Source organism: Anas platyrhynchos, chromosome 33 (genome assembly GCF_047663525.1).
Source record: "Anas platyrhynchos isolate ZD024472 breed Pekin duck chromosome 33, IASCAAS_PekinDuck_T2T, whole genome shotgun sequence".
Classification (NCBI taxonomy): Eukaryota; Metazoa; Chordata; class Aves; order Anseriformes; family Anatidae; genus Anas; species Anas platyrhynchos.
Window position 1 is genome coordinate 1,339,561 of NC_092618.1, and position 19,137 is coordinate 1,358,697.

Genomic DNA, 19,137 nt, shown 5'->3' on the forward strand with positions numbered 1-19,137 from the left:
CCTAAAAGTATGTTGTTGTTACCCAGAAAGAGGGAGTTTTTCCCCCAAACAGGGGAATTTTCCCAAAAAAGGGGGAAATTTCCCCAAACAAGGGAATATTTTCCCCAAATGGGGAGTTGTTTCCCAAAAAGGGGAATTGGTCCCAAATAATAAATTAAATGTTAAGTTACAAAAGTTCACAGGCCATGAGATTAGAAATAAATCCCTTCTCGAGCTAAAAGATCTCTTTTTTTTTTTTTTTTTCAGGAGCGGCCTCCCTGAATCTAAATAATCCTCTCACAGGCAGAACAGAGTGTGTCCGTTCTAACTCTTTATCAGATGTGGAAAAAGAGATCGAGATGACCAGTGCCTAAAAAAAAGAGGCACTCTCTTTTTAAGGCAGACTGATCAGCACAACACATTTTATCTGTTCTTAAGCACAAGCAACTCTAAGATAAATGGGTTCAAGGATCTTCAATGTGAAGAGTGAATATCCAGCGTATACCGGGAACACCTGACTTGGACCATGGACGCCTCACGCAGATTTCGGAGGAATTCGGACAACTCAGAAATCATCTTTTACAGGAAGAGACCAGAGAATTTGACTCAGTGTAAAACTGGCACAGGCAGAAATCTCCCCAGTTACAGATGCTCAAGCGCATTAGTTAAAAAGAGATTAGAGTGTGACTAGAGAGAAGTCTCAAACTCTTGTTATATACTTAAATTTCTCTCCAAGGATGGAACAACCACTATCACCGTGCATGACTGGCTGTAGAGGGAGAGAGCAAGTGAAAGACTTAGAAAAGCACCTTCCCTTCATAGTCCTCCCACTCCCAAAATGGTTCTCAAGGAAAACTACTGACAGACTAAAGTTAACTGCTTTGAAAGGGCTGTGTGGGTGGACCCGTTGTCTTCAAGTTCAAGCTTTTTCCTGCAGAAACTGCCAACAATTATGCCAAATACAACAATGGTTTTGCAAGATGGATAAACGTCTTCCAGACTGAAAGGGAGAAGTCGTACTGTTGTTGTTGTCTGTGCACAGACACCTAAGCAGTAAAGAGCAATGCTAAACAACCACGATATCCCAGAACACACAAATACTGCGTAACAGTGACAGAAAGCGCTAGAATTCAAAACAAAAATTACCTCCACCAAATCGGTTTTGTCGTAGTCTTCTCTATGGTTGTAAATACACTGATTAATGACGCCATATACTTTTTCCAGGTGTTAAATGTCAAATCCCTTCGTTATCTTAGTGACAAAGCATAACAGTTTCTGAAGACAACAATGGAGCAAAACAACAACTTTAGAATAGTATAAGATCCTTTGAATACGCTCTATATGTTTTCAGAGGTTGAACAGTAACAATACAAGTGACAGCCTACTTTTTCTTACGCTATTAAATAAAATGTGACACTTCAGAGAACAGATTAAATATCCCATAAGATTTCAGCAGGGAAAATATGAGTTAATTTTTCATATTTCAGAGAAAGGAAAGGCTGAAATTTCGGACAATCTTTTACTACTAATCAATCACATCAACGGTTGTAATTGCAAGTCGACTGCTCCCAAAGCAGCAGGGAATGACACGATCCTCTTTGTAGGACAGCTGCTGCCACAGCAAAGCCACTGTTGCATTTCATTAGAGAAGCGTTGCAGCAGCGCGGGGCACTGTAAAAAGGCTGCAGATCTTGTAGATACAGCTGTGCCAGCTGGAAAAGGAAGCACCCTTAGGTGATTACCTTTACCCACGTGTGCCATGCCTACAACTCTGCTGGCAGAACAGATTGCTCAAACGCCCAGAGCAAAGGTGGATTAGTTTGCTCAGTCCTACCTTTAAATTCAGGGGTGGGTAAATAGCAAAGTGACTGCTTGTAGCAATCACCTCTCTCTCACACAGCCATTTCTATTACCAAAGATGCAGAGATGATAATCTCTGGCACAGCAACAGTGACAAGCTAGTGGCAGCACCTTCTTCCACTGCCACAGCTGTCCATTAGCAGTGTGAGCCTGCGAGTATGTAGCTTTAGGGAGCAGCCATACCAAATGGAAATACTACTGCCCCCTGGAAATAATGCTGCTATCATCTAATCAGCAAACTCTGCCTCCCTCGTGTATATATATACACACACACACACTATAAGAACTTCTAATGCTGCACTTTCAAGGAATTTCAGAAAAGTAGTCACTTCTCCATGGCTAGCTAGTTTACGTCAACCTGCTAACTTCAGGTTTAAAATCATCACTGCAAGAAATAAAGATCCTTTTCAGGTTCTTAATACATCAAAGCATGAAAAAAAAATCCCCAAATAAAAGCCCTCAAACCCATCATTAAAATTACAAATCATTAAATGATATCCATAATAGTGCTAGCAGGTTGTCAATGTGGTATTTTAAAATTCAGCAAGGCCTTTTATCTTAAAAATTAGGCAAAGAATCTGTCTCCTAAACTACAGATGACCAGAAGCAAATGGTAGCCTACAGAAATCTACACGAGGTATGGAAACTAAACAGTCACAGTGCATATGTCCTATTTGAGCATCAAAAAAAAAGCTGAAATTAGACATACTTTGAGCTCATAGCGATCCACGATAACTATGTAGTCTGTCTCTGTAGGAACTTGTACAGGGTTCTCATCACTTATCTGTTGCTGGTCTTCTTCCCAAGAATGTTCAGGAGTCACTGCTTGAAATGCCCAGGAATCTGGAAGGACACAAATTTCTTCAGTCAGGTTTCCTGTTTATCTAGAATACAGTCTCAGTGAAGTATCCTGTACCTGCAAAACAGTCTCTCTCTACAAATACAGAGACAGAATTGTTATCGTCTGCACTGAGAAATACTTGGCTTCTCCCTTCTTTCCAGCTAAAGCCACTGCTCCATAAAAAAACAGAAACTAAGACAAAAAAAAGCAAACAAAAATACCCACAAACAAACAAAAAGCACTAATGAAAAGGTTAATAGTGAAAAAAAATAGTCATGTTGCCAATTCAGGTTAGGGAACACATCTTAGAGTACAACATTAGGGCTTAAGTCTCCTATTCCACATGTTACTCTGGATCCACGCATCTTGAAGTGCTGCTTTTTCACCTAAGCTGCTCGTTATTGGAAAGCACCTCGTACAATAAAAGAGTGTCAGTGACTGCCTGCTTTCAGTTAGGTACCATTAGAAAAAAACACACTTTAGAATCAAAAAAACAGCACCTACAGAAACATGTGGGCTAGGCTTGCACAATTAGAGGAGCAACATCGTTATGGAATAAACTGTGTGATGATTTTTGAGAGCTGTAACAGAAAAAATAGAGTGAAATTGAAGGCTAAAGCTAATAAATAGTGCAATCCTCCTCAGCAAGAATAGGGTGCTAAAGGATCTGATGGACTTCTCCCTTACCATTTGAACTTGGATTTCCATTAGTTATAGTTCCCCATCTTGGTGTTGAATATCCACAAAGCTTAGCACTTTCCTTTTCAGTGTTAAGTTTAACTTGACATACGTCAGAAACATGTTTGTCCACAAACTCTTCTCCATCACTATTGTTTTGGTCATCTGTTGGTACTCTGTTCTCTGTATCGAATTGAGAACTCCTCTTTGCTGCAGCACGCGCACAGTTGTTCCTTCTGCGCTTTCTTTCTGACGCACCTACAAAGAGACAGCATAAAAAAATAATCCAAAACATAACCAAAAGAATTCTTTCTTCAAAATCCATTATCTTCATCTTACTCAACTGACAAGGAAAACAAAGGAACTGAGCTACCACTGCCTATATCCCTACATATGCTGAGAAAAGAGTTGAAAGTTAATGGGGTCAGTTTGCTATTAAGATTAAAAACAAGCAAACAAACCACACACACAGCTACGGAATTTCATTCACTAAACAGTCACTTTCAGGATTTTACATGCTGAGGATTCTTACTTTGGATGGGCAGCATTAATACAACGTGAGGTTATTTGACAAAGTCACTGTCTTACTACATGAACTAATACAGATGAACATCATAAAAGCCTCTGGAAATAAGCTCTCCTTCGAGTCTGGTATCAAGCTGAAGACTTCAAAAGCTGAATACGTGTTTGGAAGAGATTAATTAATGAGACAATTTTAAGGGAATATTCAAAGGAGAAAAAACATGAAGACTTATACCTCGTACGCTTCCTGATTTGGTAAACCTTTTGTGAAAAAACAAACTTTGTGGTTTTGCCCAACATTCGTAGTATTCATATAGTATTGCAAAAGGATATGGGTGGAGTCCATGGCAAAATTCCCACTCTCACTAGTTAGACTTCCCTCCTTCAACTGGGAATCACAGTATGAGGTAGCTAAGATTTTAGCATTTGGGGAAGGGAGGGGTGGAGTGGGGGTAAAAATGCCATTTTGCATAATTAAAAACTAGTTAAGTATTCAGAAACTGCCATCCACAACATTTTTTACCTCAAGAATTAGCAATTTAGGGGCGGCTAAATGTCAATTGGGCCATCAAAGTTGTTTTTGTTTGTTTGTTTGTTTGTTTTTTATGTTGTAAACCAACTTTCTTTGAACTTTAATTCATCACTATATTGAATGAATGACCTCTGGATTTCTCTCTCACATTTTGAAGTAAATTTGAAAACAAAATACCTCTGGCATAAAGAGCCAGGCATCAGAGACACCTGTTGCGCCTCAAGAACAGAGAAGGTATGAATGACAAGAGCAGCTGAATAAAATGCAACTTACCATTAGAAATGGGTGTACTGGCATCTACAGGTGCCGCTGTCATCTCCTCATTTTCATTACTCTCTTCCTCTGGTTTGTCGTCTTCAGTAGCAGGGTTCTGCTGTGGTGACTTGGAGTCGTCCCATGGAGACCACGCTGGAGAGGTGCGACCTTGCAATAAAGAATAGATACCAAAGATCTTCGTCGTGCATTTTCAGTTACAAATGCAGAGACAAGTCTTAAAATCCTTAGCGTTAAAGCACGTACCTCTTTTCTCACGAGATTCTTTAATTTGTTCACAAAGTCGTCCAAACTCTGTATCCATTTCGTTCCTCACCATTGAATATGCAGTGTCTTGCAAAACATAGGCTCTGTGACGATCTGAAATTTTACAGACTTTAACTGAATGTTGTCTACCAACCAATGAAACTGTTTTGATCACAGAAAAAAATTGCTTTCTTCATAGGTTGGTTCCAAAAGGTTATCTCAGTGAATATTTTCAGCATAACAACGTAGAAGTTAATTAAACAAAAGCACTAGTTCCTTGGGAACACTTATATCACAATTCCATGCCCAAGTAGCAAAATGGTAAAATAGTTACAATGTGGTAAGAGATGTTCTCTGTGGATGTCCAAAATCATCTAATCCATCTGAAGTCTACTGTTTGAACACAGCATTTATCCATCTATACGTTTGACCGATTTTTTAAACTAGGGCTAAAAAGCACATCCTCACCTGTAGATCTTTGATCCGGGTAGTACTCTAAGGCATTGTTACAGATTAGATCGATGTCCTTCAGATAGTCTCCTGCAGTGAGGTACTGGTGCGAGTCAATTTGAGTCAGAACTGTTAAAAGATCCATCGGCTCTTTAATCCTTGTGGCATAGTCAGGTACCTGCAGATCAAATACAAGCATTCAGAGGTTTTCTTAACCTTGCGCACTGTCTACCAAATTATTCTGAAAACTTTAAATAAACGACTTCCTAAAAACTCTGAACATTTGCGATGCATCAGAAGATGCTGAAATTAACCAGTTTGCTTCTCAAAAATGGAAGGGCTCTTTCAACTGGCATTAGAGCTGCTAGGAGAGGACAACAAGAGGTAGGGCGGTCAGAAGCACGTGCATGGTAGAGAAGAAACACTGAGGGTGGGAGATTCATTTCACTTTGCTTCAGAAAATCACAACAGTGAAAGCTGAGTAAGCCATCCGACATTCTCTTTGTTGTCGACATTGAGGAAAAGGTGCATGCATTGCACCTGTGAAGTACCTATTGCAGGCATCTACTTTAGAATGAGGTAACTGGGCCCAGAGGTGCCGAGTTCTTCCCTCAGACCGTAAGAGGAGCCTAATAACTAGTTCAGATGAGGACATACGTATCTGTCTGGATTTTTCACAGCTCAAGAACCTAGGAGAAAAGGGGAAGAAAAGCCAGTGGATGCCCACATGAAGAGGACTTTGCTGATCCGCAGGTATATTCAAGTTACATCTGTCTTTGAAATATACGCCCCTAGTTTAGACTTATCTAATCAATTAAGGAGAAAAAGGGATCTAAGCAGCCAATTGGAGGAAAAAGAAAACACACTGCACTTATGGTTGATTCCTATTGAGGAGTTCCAGATGAAACAGAGAACAGGATCTCAAAACTTACTTTTACAAACGGCTGCTCCTATTCCTGTTCCCACAGGTACTGACAGTCCAATAAAGGGCTTTAGACTTCATTAAAGTAGTCCTGTAAATACTGTTTGTAATTATAAGGGAGGATCTCTGGGCTTTTCAGTGCTGTGACATGCCTACATACCAAAGCCTTTTCACGAGCAAACTGTGTTGGCATTTGGACTGGCTTTTTAGAATGAAACCAGGGCTTTCAGCGAATAATCCAATAAGAGACGTTTGAGAGTCAGCAGAAGTAAAAGCACTGCCTCTGCTTCTTGCAAAATCCTAATAGCGCAGCCCTAAAAACAAAGTTGAACCTTCCCCAAAACGCTGAGAAATACGAACGCTGAGAAGTTACAGACACACAGATCAGCACTAGTTTACCTTCTGTGGGTCAACGGGCTTTGCAAATTCCCTGAAACGTCTGTCAGTGGCAAGTCTGTGAGTAATGTCCCTCAAGAAAATTCTAAGTTCACGCAAGGTATCCTCCTCTTCCTCCTCCAGCATCCCTACTTCTTCCTCTTGTGGCTTCTGAGGCTCAGCTGGTGGTGCTACAGGCAGGACTTCCAATGTCCGATCAACTTCAATTAATCAGGAAAAATTAGCCAATTTACAGTACTCAAATTCAAGCATATGACAAATTACTGACAGAAAATGACCACCAAAGCAAATCCCAAAGAGCTAGTAACTTCGATAGGAAAGTTTTAGATGTACTTCTTATATCCTCCTCACCCGTTTTCTTTACAGGAGGCTTAGCCACTTGATTTAGAATTAGGTCCTCAAAAAAAGCTGCTCTCTCTGCCCTACCAGGCACCTCAATATTGCACACTTCTCCAAATTCCTTATTAAATAATTTTTGGATCTAAAGCAGAAGGAGGAAAGACATTTCAGATTTAAGGCCACAAAAACTCATCTTCTATTCCAAAAAGACGAGTACCTTTTAAAATTAATAATAACCTGAAGAACACAAACTGAAAAAAGTTATCTTCCTGGCCTTAAACGGCTACATTTTCACAGGCTGGCACGGCAAATTCAAATATCACCTTTAAGAATCACCTGTAGAATTAAAGCTCGGTGAAGGGATTGTACGCTACACTGATAAAGTAATGCCTTTCACCACATCCAACATCGCTTCCTTTGTATTTACTTGCCTTGCTGCATCCTTTACTTAGAACCTTTATGGCTATAGAGGGAAGAGAAAGGCTTCAGCAGACAAGTGAGGGCTTTTTGCTGAGTTTTTATTTCTCTACCAAAAGGTGTCTGAAGTAGCTAGTACCTCTACGTCTTCCTCCATTTTCAATTTCTAGTATTAAAAGGTAGGTAAGGAATTTCACTACTTATTTTAGAAGGAATTTAGAACCTGCACAAAAACTTCTGTGGGAACTCAAGCACTTTCAAAGCAGTTGATAATAAACACGTCTAGGTAAGACCCGTTCTCTTCCCCCAATAACTGAGACAAAATAATCAGAACGAGAACAGCGTGTTCCTGTTTTGGGCACCTTCCCTTAATGTAAACTCTCAGAAGTCAATGAAGTTCTGCATGTACTTTTTTTACTACAGTTTATTTAGGAATACAACTAGAATTCCATTCCAAAGTTACTTGAGCAGAAATTGGAACTCAGCTTTCCAGCTTGGAAAGCTTTGGCCTATATGAAGAAAGAAACTGATTTTTTTTTTTTTTTAATCAAAGTGTTTCAATTCTCTACTAAATTGCATTATTAGCAGTTTACCCAACATAGCATGGAATGACAGACTGTCAGAAGAAGTCTCTTCAGTAAAGACATCCTCTTGTCATTTCAAGCACTGCATATTCTTGACTGAACCACTTTGTAGCCACCGGAATTATTGTATTAATTTATTATTTGCATGCGTGAGAAGGGGGTGAAAGTCACTTGCTTGACTCAGAAAAAACTTTAAGCAGATGCTTTCACAGTATTCCTTTTCTCTAAGCAAATTTTAAGTGATTTGTTAGGGTGCCTGAGTAATAACAGTATGCATTTAACAGCACAGCATTTTGATGCTGGAAGCATTCAAAAATTACAAGAAACTGAAGAAATAGTAAGAAAAGTATTGAAAAACACCTCTTCTGGGAGATCTGAGTGACGTACATCAGACGTAGCAAGCAGCAAAACTGGCGAAAATGCTGGAATGTTACGTAGTAGAGTTAGAAAAGTAAGTTTCAAGGCAGGTCCAGCGTTGTCCCACCATAAATGGATATCTGGGACATAACTTATGCTTGGTGCTGTCTTCTGAGCATTTCGGATCAGCTAGTGAAAAGGAAAGCTTGGGTAAGAAAACTAAAACACGGAGAATAACCTGTTAATACATAGCTACATAGCCATCTGACTGCCCCATGAAATGAAACTATGTGAACAGAGTGGCAAGCATCCTTTCACATAAGGAATTTCTCTGGGCACCCTTTCAGATTATCAGTATTCGGAGAACTCTAGTCAGAAGATGGGAAGGATATATTCAGGCAGTGGCTAGACACCGTAGCTATATGGCCACAGCCACAATCATCGCATAACAAAGAAAGGAAATGTCCCTCTTTTGGGACACATCAGTATTCAGTAGTGTAACATGCCTGTTCTTACTTGTATAGCTCTCAAATGTTTCCACTAAAGGTAAAAATATTTTAAGGTAGTGATGCCAAACAGTAAAATGGATTTCCTGCCTAAAAGTAAAAACACCAAATCTGTTCATTTTTTCTAGCTAAAACCACATCAGCGTGTTAATGCTTTTATTGCACACACTGCAACAGCACAAGTTGTGTATGTCCGTGTGAAAACAAAATAAACAGAAGCCCCAAACCTTGGTTGCCTTACTAATATAATTTAAAAGAAGGCTACAAAAAGTAGCCGACATGCAGTCTGGTACAGAGCCATCTACTGGGAGCACACAGTCTTAGGAGGCAATGAGAACTACTTTCTGGATCCCAGGGAGATGAGCAGCATTTCTTTCCACAAAGAGATGTTCATTAGCAATACCGCCCAGCTTCCTGAGCTGCTAGCAACATCCTCACTGTAAAATTGGGTATGGAAAACGTGGACATGTACAACATCCAGATTGTTTGTGGTGCTGTCTAAAAGAAAAGGGGATTTTCAGACAGAAGCAAACATCCCAGCACATTAAAAGAAGGCCACCTCCATTACCAATGAATTTTGCTCACCTTACTTGCAACTCGATTGATCCTCTACATACAGTCAGTGAATCCGATGAGAATAAAAAGAAAAAAGGTACCTGTCCGCAGATTTCTTCTGGCGGTGCAATGTTTGTAAGCAGAACAGAAAGGTCCAGGGTGTGAACGGGAAACTTCTCCAAAGCGTGCAACACCACGGGTGCCACGTAAGAAACCTGGCCGTACCCTTCTTTTCCTACTATTAGCAGACGGGGCCGGCGTGATGTTGGTTCGCAGAAAGCACTCCTAGAACAAGAGTTAAGAAAACAAGCTTATAAATGAGGTGCTGAATAGACACACAGATGTTCCAAGTACTTTTCCTATAGATTTTCTTTTCCCTCCCCAAATAATCCCAATGGCAGTGGTACATTAAATACATGTAAGATTTCCAGTTAAGTTATTCAGTCATTCCAATTGTTTCATCTTCTTCCCTTGTGTTTCCTATTCTTTACTAAACCAAGACTGCAAATTAATATCCCTGCAATCTTGCCTTACTACTAGGAAATAAATTTGCAATGAGCATTTGTTTCCCCACTACAGTCAGGCTGTACCTTTGCTGGCTTAAATCAAAGATGCTAGAGACTTAGCCTTGCTCTAGAGGACAGAAAATCTTCTGGACAGCACAGCAATAGAAACTGAGAAAAATAACTGATCCAGCTGCGACAACATGATCTAACTTTCCAACCGTGGGCTTGCATGACTTCCATACTAAAATACCACAAGATTAACACAACTTGGTGGCTTAACAAATAAAGACACCATTCAAATTTTTCTCAAGGTGTTTTAACAAGCCATTTCTCAGTGTTCTTTCTACTACAAAATTCACTACTGGTTTAACAATCCTGGAAAACAGAAGGGCAAAAGGTGGCAACACAAACCCCTAAAGTTGGGGTACTTTTAGCTAAAAGGACAGATAGGACATGTATGCGGTCTTGAGTCTTTCAAAGAATGCCATGGATTAAGTCAACGTGTTCTGGTAGTCTACGGATCACTTTGGCTTAGGAAGAGAAGCCTGGGCATTTCAATTGGGTCATTCAGAGCAACTTCATTACAACTTTAGTCCCTTCACCCTTTCTTCTTGTGAATACCAAGCACCCCTTCTACACACTAACTTGATGTTACCCCTTCGTCTACCACCCCTCACACTTTTAACAGCTGGAACTGTTTACAAAGACTCATCAGACCTGAGAATTTAAACATAACAGGGATCTATCTTTCTTTACCTGCTGAAACAGAGGAGTTTTTTCTCCGGTCCGTCAGGCATTCCATCTTTGAATTCATCTCCGGAAACCAAGGATGCATCGTCATCACTGTTGAACATACCATCTTGTAAAATAGGATTTAAATGGTCTGAAAGGCAAAAGAGGTTTGTTAACTTCCCTGAATAGCCTTTGTCTCTTTCTCTTACATTAATACAGCTTCTAAATCAGTGCCAAAACCCTTTCTTCATTTGAGAGCACACACTGAAAGCTATTTCCTAGAGTTCATCCCACCACAGATCTAAGCAGATGGCACAAGGCCCTACAAAGCTGTACCAAGTCCCACTGATGTGTACGTATAAGGTACGCTACTCTTGGTGATTTTTTTCTCTCCCTTAGAATAAAGGAGCTTACGAACAATCTTTAGCAGAATTATAAAGAAGTGGATGCTGTGGTTATACCTTGCTGTCGGTCCTCCTTTAGCACTAGCTGTGCCTGCGGGAAGATCTTCTGCACAACTTGTAAAATATTCGCTACTGATCTTTTAAAAAGTGGCTTGAAAATGGGTGATAGTGCTTGTACGGGTGAAGCCTCGATCCTGTTTGATGCCGGAACAACCTTCTTCGGAGCCATGAAAAAGTCCTTTGCTTTTATTTTAATAGAATTAACGTCTAGTTGCAATTTCTCCCTACTTGCATAAATCTGAGGATAGCATCGGCGCAGAGAGCACAGAGCAGCTTCAGTACATAGGGATTTGATATCTGCACCACAGTATCCTAACAAACAAAAATCAAACGTTACATCAGTCAAGGCCCAGGTTTACAACATGCAACATTTAAAGAATTTGTCATGTCAAAACCAAACAGGTTAACAGGGAATTCAAAGTGCTACCGCTCTGCAGGGAAGTTTCATGTTGCTCACTGCCTGATATCCTGCGCTTATGCAGCTGAAGCAGACTCCTCATCAAAAACTATACTCTTGAGGCAGATGCCCCAGAACCATTTAATGTTCTCAGACAACAAGAGGAACGACAACAAAGAGTAAATAGATGAAAGCATCTAACTCTGATTGCTATGAAGGCGTGCCAGCTGCCTCGTTGACTAGTTGTGCAGCAAGGCACAAGAGCTTGGGTACTGCCTGGTACAAGCTAAGGTTCTTTACAACTTGGTCACAAGCAAGAATCCATTTTGGTTTCAGTCTTACCAATGCATTTCTCAGCTAGTTCATCAAGCAACATGTCCGGTGGCTTAGGGGTCCAGTCACGAGTATGAATCTTGAAAATTTCTTTTCTAGCCTGGAAGCAAAATCATTGCATTTTAGCTTGTCTCAAGTTTTCCTTAAAAATACCAACAAGAAACAAACAAACAAAAAAACCAAAACAGTCCTCCCTCAAAACCCCTCATCTACTAATACGCTTTTCTTACTTGCTCAACTTTCAAGTATTTTACAGTTATTTAATATACACTCTGCATTGTCAACCAGGAAATTGAATATTTCTTATTTGTTACACTGGACTTTTTTCTAGGAACCTACAGTGAAAGAAAAGGCATTTATAGCTTCAATAACAAGTTTCCAAACTACGAGACCTAAAGACCCAGAGGAAAATACTGCAATGAAAAATTTATCCAGAAACATTTCTTTGTTGTCCAAAAAACTTCTCTAAAATTTAACAAGCTTTCATTGTGACAGTCTCATTACTTCATCACATTTGCTTTTCAGGCAGTAAATTCACAGAAAGCACTTCTGGCACAATGTTTCAAATTGCTACAATTACTATAAAGAAGAAAATAATTATGACTCAAACTACTACCACTGATCTGGGGCACAATCAAATGCACACATGCCCCCTATTCATTCATAAGTGAAGGACTGAGACCAAAAACACAACTTCATGATGAAAGCGCCCAAGTGGACTAAATAATTAAGCAAACAGGTACAACTTTGGGAATGAAAGGTTTGATTACAGAACTAACTACTTGGTGGTATCATCTTGACCATATATATTCAGTACCAGATTTGCCCTCCATGGAACAACGCAGTGTCTCCACATATCACTCTCTTGTTCAAGTTGTCAATTTTTTTTTCCTATAAAGTTGGACTTTGCCATGGTAGCGCTAACGTTGAATTTCAGTTCTCACCTCTTTATTTGGCAAGTTGAAGAGGAACTCTCTGTCAAAGCGTCCTGGTCTTCGTAAAGCAGGATCTATAGAATCCAGTCTGTTGGTAGCTCCGATTACCACGATCTCCCCGCTGTTAACTATGCCGTCCAGAAGCGTCAGAAGAGTTGAAACAATGGAACTAATAGAAAAATATAATTTTTACTTACTGGTTCAGTAAATTTTGTCACATTCCACATGACTTTCTTCCATGAGTAGTCAAAAAGGACAAGCTTTAAGGACAAGACTCATTTTAAGACATAAACAATAGGTAAGTTAACACAGACCACATGCTGATATCAGGCTTAGTAAATTGGTTTCAACTATTGTTTAGAAGCACCTGTTTTGGCATTGAGTTACAAGTTTTCAGGATAAATTAACGTGTTCACAGTAAATTAAACAGGTCATCATCCTTTTTTTTTTTTTTTCATTCCCCAAAGATCAAGCAGATTTTATGTAGGTGCAAAACTGTAATACCTATGAATGTGGTCTTGTTTACTAGAGCGCACAGGAGCGAGACCATCTATCTCGTCAAAGAAAATAATTGAAGGTCGCATCTGATAGGCCTAGCACAAAAACACAGAGTAAAACACCATTATCTAAAGGAAAAATACACAAAAACATCATGGTTGGAATGTCATCTAAACTAGATTTTTCACTTCAGCCTCTGGGACCTCTACTGATAGAGCTACTGGAGTATCTGGCATGACTAACAGAAGACAGCAGTCTGTGTCAACCCACTGTATCCGGGTGACAGGAAGCAAATCGTTCCAGTAGCTCCTACAGCTGACATTCACAGCAGAAACACTGGCATTTCCGTTTCAGTGGGAAAAAAAAAATAACAAAATACAAAAAAAGCAAGTTCTACTTAAAAACGTTGACCACAGAAAATAATGGTTTCAACTCTGACAGAACACACTGTGCATTTCAACCTTACCTGTTCAAATAACACACGAAGTTGGCGTTCTGATTCCCCCACGTATTTTCTCATGCAGTCCGAAGCACTTCTCATAAAAAATGTTATTTTTCTGTCACTTCGGCTATATTCACCGGCAAGTGCACGAGCAACTAGTGTTTTCCCTGTTCCTGGGGGGCCATAAAATAGACAGCCTCTGCAATAAAAAACGATCCAGATAGGAAAAAAAACATCATGATGAGTACCTCCTACAACCATCATCTCTAGAACAAGCGTCTTTCCTAACCAAAACACATCATGTACAAGACAGCAGTAATAGCTGAAGTGTGGGTAGAGTCAGAACAGATAGAAGTTCTGCATTTTTACAACGTTTCACAAGAAAATTCATTTTTTTCACCCAAAGAAATGAATAAGGGGGTAACTCAAGTGTATAAAACCTTCAAAAGAGAGCATACTGTCCCAGAAGGACACTTCCAAAACTGCTGACAAACAGTTTGATCACAGCAAACCGGAGCCAAACAGGCAAACTTCAGCACAGAATCTGAGAATGGGCTGAATGGTGAATCACCACTTCATTCTTCAGTGATAAACTGCATATTCTTGCTTTCATAATATGCAGAATCTGATAGTAAAGCATTTAATGCTCCTCTCAAAAGCATTAAGTTACTGGGTTTGGTCTCTCAGACCATCTATTGCTGATGGCACGTGAGGAAGCCTAAAGCCGGAAGGAAAAGAGATGCCTTAGCACTCAGAGGGAAAAAAAAAAAAGAAAACAAAAGTAGGCAGGAAAAACAATTGGGCTTCCAGGCAACATATTACAATTGACTTCCACTAGATAATCCCTTCTTGCCTACAAACTAATCAAGCTGACTGTGGTGTAAATGCCTGAAGTAACTAGGAAAATAAAACTAACATTCACGTTTTTAAGGAAAAGGTACAGCTTTGAAGAGGCTTTCAGGGTAGGGCATAACTGCATTATCTGAGTGTTCCCTAGGCTCCCAACCTTAGATGCTATCGCGCTGGGGAAACTTGGTGTGCTAGCTCTAAGGAACACCACGGAGCGTGGAGTGGAGTGGAGACACCACGGCTAGGCTCTGTGATCAGGTGGGACCTCGATTGTTCTTGTGCACAAAGCAGCACTTTTTGCCACCCTAAGCCAAAGACCTGTCATGTTTTGACAAATGCTGTACCCTAGTGTACTTTTTGCTCATTATAATATCATTATAATACCAAAACACACCTCCATCCCAAAAGCTACCCGCCTCCAAGGTGCGACCACCCCTCACTGAGCATGCGCTCTGAATTTCTCGGAGCCTATTACTTTAAACGGAGACGGGAAAACTTTACACCAATCATAACTAAGATATGCTTGACTAGAGCCACTCAAGCTCCACCTAAAAGATAGAAAATAATATAAATTGGCCCAAGAGAGAGGGGATGTGAGGGAAGATACCATCGTCAGGGGAGATACCATCCCGAGGACATACAGCATCCTTAGGACCTCCTGACTCCTGGGATCAGTCGACGGGCTGAACCTCTCTTCCCCCCCCATTGGGACGCCTTTGGGTGAGATCTGAATATTTGCTTATAAATCTCTATATAGAGTCTTTGATCCTTTCAACGCGTTTATTTCTAGGCTGTGCACCCATAACACCTATAACACCTGTAACACCTGTAACATCTATACCATCTATAACATCTATAACATCTGTAACACCTATAACACCTATAACATCTGCAACACCTATAACACCTGTCACATCTATAACACCTATAACGCCTGTGTATTTCATGCATATTAGCTTGCTTTTGCAGACAGTCACTATCGCCGGCAATCCAAAAGAACCTGATATTCTGTTGCTGTAATAAACCATACTTGATTGCATTGTGATAGCTTTCATTAATGCGACTTGGGTGAGGGTGATTATCCGTGATAATTCAGTGTTCTGAATCTAACCAGACCCCCAGACGGTTAATGCATTGTTGGTGAATGTCTGAACGGACCCCCAGGTGGTTAATACGTTTTTGGTGAATGTCTGAGTGGACCCCCAGGCGGTTATTACGTTTTTGGTGATTGTCCGAACGGACCCCCAGTTTTGGTGAATGTCCGACTGGTTCAGTACTCTGAATTCAAACGGGCCCGTGACGGTTAATCAGCTACACCCCTTTAACGCGACACTGACTTGTACATAAAACTGAGAACAAAACCACTCCAACCCAACTAACCCAACTTTTTAAAGACACCAGACGGTAAAACTTAAAATTTTAAGACGTTGCTTATATTTTTAACCTACAAATATTCTGGATTCTATCCATTTTTAAGAAACCACTTTTTGCCACTACTAAAACAAACGTTCACCGCTGCCAAAATGTTGAAGCATGGAAGCATATTGATGCCTGAATTGAACTTTCTCCTGAAAACAGCTGACTTACGATTTATCACTTTAATGAGTTACCTGGGGGACTGAATATTGAACCGCTGAAAAACTTCTGGATACAGGAGGGGAAAAATCACCATCTCTTTCAAAGCTGCGATGTGTTCGGAAAGACCACCCACGTTCTCAAATCCAATCTAAAGAGAAATTCAACACAACAGAGTTTGTATGTTAAAGAAAGCAGCAACCTAGATCAAGGTTTCATCAGAAATTATCTCAGCACAACGGAAACATTCTGGGCAACTTTTGAAGTTGCTTTAGAGAAAACCATCAACAAAGGTAGTTGTAGATGGCACACTGAGATCTTTCATAATCCCTGGAAACACTCGCTGACACGATGATTAGTTTAAGACTTACCGCACTATCTATTTGCATTGCATCTCCCTGACTTCCTCCAACTTTCTTTTGATCCCTCTGAACTCTCTTTAGGTCCTGTTTCTGAAGTTTCACTCGAAAAGTCCTGATTTGAATTAAGGAGAAGTTATAGGGCTTCTTTTTCTTTAAGATGCAACTCGAAGATTTTTGTTTTTCATAATAATGCCAAGCAAATGTAGAAAACATTAATTAATATATAGAAGACCTAACTAATTGACATAAACTCACACAGTTAAATTTAGATAAACTTAAACATGGCTAAATATTCATTTGAAGGAGATTCATCCCTCCCCTATTCTCTAATGACAGCAACCTTCTTGGAGATGTGCTCTCGCTGTCCTCACTGCTCTCACCACTCTCCTCCGTATCACATGTGCTAAGCAAGGGAGATGAGCAAGAGGGTGTAGAATCACTGATGTCATCTGCATGTCTCTGTCTGCAAGCAAGCATATAAACCAGAAAGTTAAAAAGAAAATAGAGCAGATACTAAGTAACACCAAAAATTAAGGGAATTCTATCTCAAAATTTACTCTGAGATCTATTTTCCAGTCCATTGTACTCCTTAGCAATCTGATTTCAAAGGCCATGACATGATTTTCCTCGTGACAACTGTCTGCTTTCAAGAATGCTCAACAAAATATCTGGCAATCAACAGCATTCTCTACGCACTAACTGCTTACAGAATCCAAAAAGCCTTTATCATTACTAAGGCAATTTATGATTTCATTTAGATCTTTTATTGTTTAAGGTTAACTTCATATAGAAACATTAGTTGATTCCAAACAGAAACTAGAGTCAGTATTTGAGTGATAACTTTTTTTTTTTTTTAATCCAACAAAACTTCCATAAAGCCTCTCCCTCTAAATCGAATAAAATTATTTTTGGTTTTAAGAAAATAATTTGTATCCTTCAAGATTAAATAGTGTGACTAAGATTTTTAAGGGGGGATTCTGGCTTCAGTTCCAGAACCAAAGAATTTCAGTTACAGAAACTCAGACACTACCTCCATAATCATCTTATCAGCGACCCACAAATATTGGATTTAAAAAAGAAACCAACTTAAAAGTATCCACCTCCTGCCCTCCAAATATTTCTTTCCTCTCTATCCTCAGACTACCAAAGTACCGATCATAAACTTACTCTGTAATTACCACTAAACTGAAAACCCTTTGAAGCATTATGCAGTAAGGAGACTGACAGCTCTACGGATAAGTAAGAGCTATCACTAGCCATACACCAACCTGGCACGTCTTCTACATTTTTGTGACCCAGCATTTTCAAGTGACTCTTTCTGTCTGACAGAACAGGGCTGGCCCGAGTTAGTCCTCTCTCGATCTCTTTGTCTTACTGAAAGGAAAGAATTTAGAATAATGATACAGATACATTTAAGAGAGGAGGATATCAAAAGATAAAGAAAATGCCACGTGTTTCACTCATCCCTAATTCCAGAAGAATTTTTAACCGTTTTTGCTTTTCATCAGTGCATGGTACAAGTGGAAAACTACGCCCTTTTTAAAGGTGAACTGAAAATCACAAGAGCAAGACTATTAAGTGTGATTAATTACTGTTATATCAAGGATACATAGCACTAAGTAGGCCAAACAGCAAAGAAATATAATGGGCACAGGACACACGTGTCTGATAAAAACAGCGAAGTTCATGTGCAGAATGAAGGTACAGAACTGAAACAGAACTGTGTGCGCAAACACATGTATTTGCATTGAAAAAAATTATCTCACTTATGTGCAAGAAATAAGGTTTTAAGAGAAACTGTGCGTTCAACCTGCTTTCCATAGGAGCTTGGTAGCGGTCAACAGGTTTCCTCCGTCGAAGGTTGTAACGCCTTGGAACATCTTCACCGTCATTTTCTTTGTTCTCACTTCCTCTTGCTGTTTGTACTGTACCACAAAATGACACCGAATCGTTAAGTACTTTTGCAAATTATATGAAATCCAAAATGCATTACACAGATGCCTGTAAGTTTTATTATTATCATTATTTTAATGACACAGTGGATCCTGCAAAACCTTAAGATGAATTTATGCAAGTCACGTTTCAGAAATCACAAATCCTAGCAGATGAGCATGCATCTAGACATTGTCTGTCCTCTCTGAAACTGCTGATGGACTTGTCGTCAGCCTCAGTGTTTAACAACAGGCAAAATTCTGTCATATTGCTTAGCTAAGATGCAGATCTTCTGAAAACAGCTATTTCAGAAAGTCACTTCTTAGTTTGAGAAAGTGTTTAATGGAAAGGGTTTTAATAATCTGTAGTGCTAAGACTAAGCACAGTAATCTAAGTCCAAGTCTAGCTCTGCCACAAATTCTGTGAGCAATAATGGGCCAGACACAGGCTTGAAGCTCACCAATGAGAAAACAATGCCAAATGCACATAAGCTTAGGCCATTAGCTTCTGTCAAGTAACCTGAAGTTGTTTCATGAAAGATGGTAAAAAACACAAAAACCAGAGTGCAATTATCTACTGGGTTCTGGTGAATATCCTCTCACGTTAACAGCAGGACACCGAGGAAGGAACGTACATACTCCGTTCACCTACCTGT

The 19,137-nt window shown here is 39.7% G+C and overlaps 3 protein-coding genes across 3 annotated transcripts in view; 1 reads left to right on the forward strand and 2 right to left on the reverse strand.

The window, feature by feature from the left end:
- Window positions 1–6,835, reverse strand: LOC140000141 (ATPase family AAA domain-containing protein 2-like). The gene is made up of 7 exons (XM_072029909.1): window positions 6,703–6,835; window positions 5,400–5,559; window positions 4,932–5,045; window positions 4,686–4,835; window positions 3,368–3,616; window positions 2,549–2,682; window positions 1–1,254 (listed from the first exon to the last, which is right to left on the reverse strand). The coding sequence occupies exons 1-7, from the start codon at window positions 6,823–6,825 to the stop codon at window positions 1,207–1,209; spliced, it is 978 nt and encodes a 325-aa protein (XP_071886010.1). The 5' UTR covers window positions 6,826–6,835; the 3' UTR covers window positions 1–1,206.
- The window catches only part of LOC140000140 (ATPase family AAA domain-containing protein 2-like), a 15,675-nt gene continuing 3,295 nt past the window's right edge, over window positions 6,758–19,137 (reverse strand). The window contains exons 2-15 of the mRNA XM_072029908.1: window positions 18,361–18,475; window positions 17,819–17,924; window positions 16,891–17,013; window positions 16,560–16,662; window positions 16,224–16,339; window positions 13,789–13,963; window positions 13,329–13,417; window positions 12,834–12,993; window positions 11,899–11,989; window positions 11,157–11,471; window positions 10,720–10,846; window positions 9,559–9,742; window positions 8,427–8,585; window positions 6,758–6,899 (exon numbers count right to left, since the gene is read on the reverse strand). Coding sequence (XP_071886009.1) covers window positions 6,870–6,899; window positions 8,427–8,585; window positions 9,559–9,742; window positions 10,720–10,846; window positions 11,157–11,471; window positions 11,899–11,989; window positions 12,834–12,993; window positions 13,329–13,417; window positions 13,789–13,963; window positions 16,224–16,339; window positions 16,560–16,662; window positions 16,891–17,013; window positions 17,819–17,924; window positions 18,361–18,475 — 1,893 coding nt within the window. The 3' untranslated portion in view covers window positions 6,758–6,869. The remainder of the gene's footprint in view (window positions 6,900–8,426; window positions 8,586–9,558; window positions 9,743–10,719; window positions 10,847–11,156; window positions 11,472–11,898; window positions 11,990–12,833; window positions 12,994–13,328; window positions 13,418–13,788; window positions 13,964–16,223; window positions 16,340–16,559; window positions 16,663–16,890; window positions 17,014–17,818; window positions 17,925–18,360; window positions 18,476–19,137) is intronic.
- LOC140000142 (protein N-terminal glutamine amidohydrolase-like) overlaps window positions 14,653–19,137 on the forward strand; it is a 16,425-nt gene continuing 11,940 nt past the window's right edge. Inside the window, exon 1 of the mRNA XM_072029913.1 lies at window positions 14,653–15,333. The gene's annotated coding sequence lies outside the window, so the exon portion shown is untranslated. The remainder of the gene's footprint in view (window positions 15,334–19,137) is intronic.

What these genes read in the sequence shown, in the direction of transcription:
- LOC140000141 (XM_072029909.1), bottom strand. Translation starts at nt 6,825, where the DNA reads ATGCTGGAGGAGGAAGAGGAGGATACCTTGCGTGAACTTAGAATTTTC. An exon ending in AGAATCTCGTGAGAAAAGAG is followed by an intron (nt 4,836 to 4,931) that starts GTACGTGCTTTA and finishes CTTTATTGCAAG; the next exon opens with GTCGCACCTCTCCAGCGTGG. An exon ending in CAGTACACCCATTTCTAATG is followed by an intron (nt 3,617 to 4,685) that starts GTAAGTTGCATT and finishes GTCTCTTTGTAG; the next exon opens with GTGCGTCAGAAAGAAAGCGC.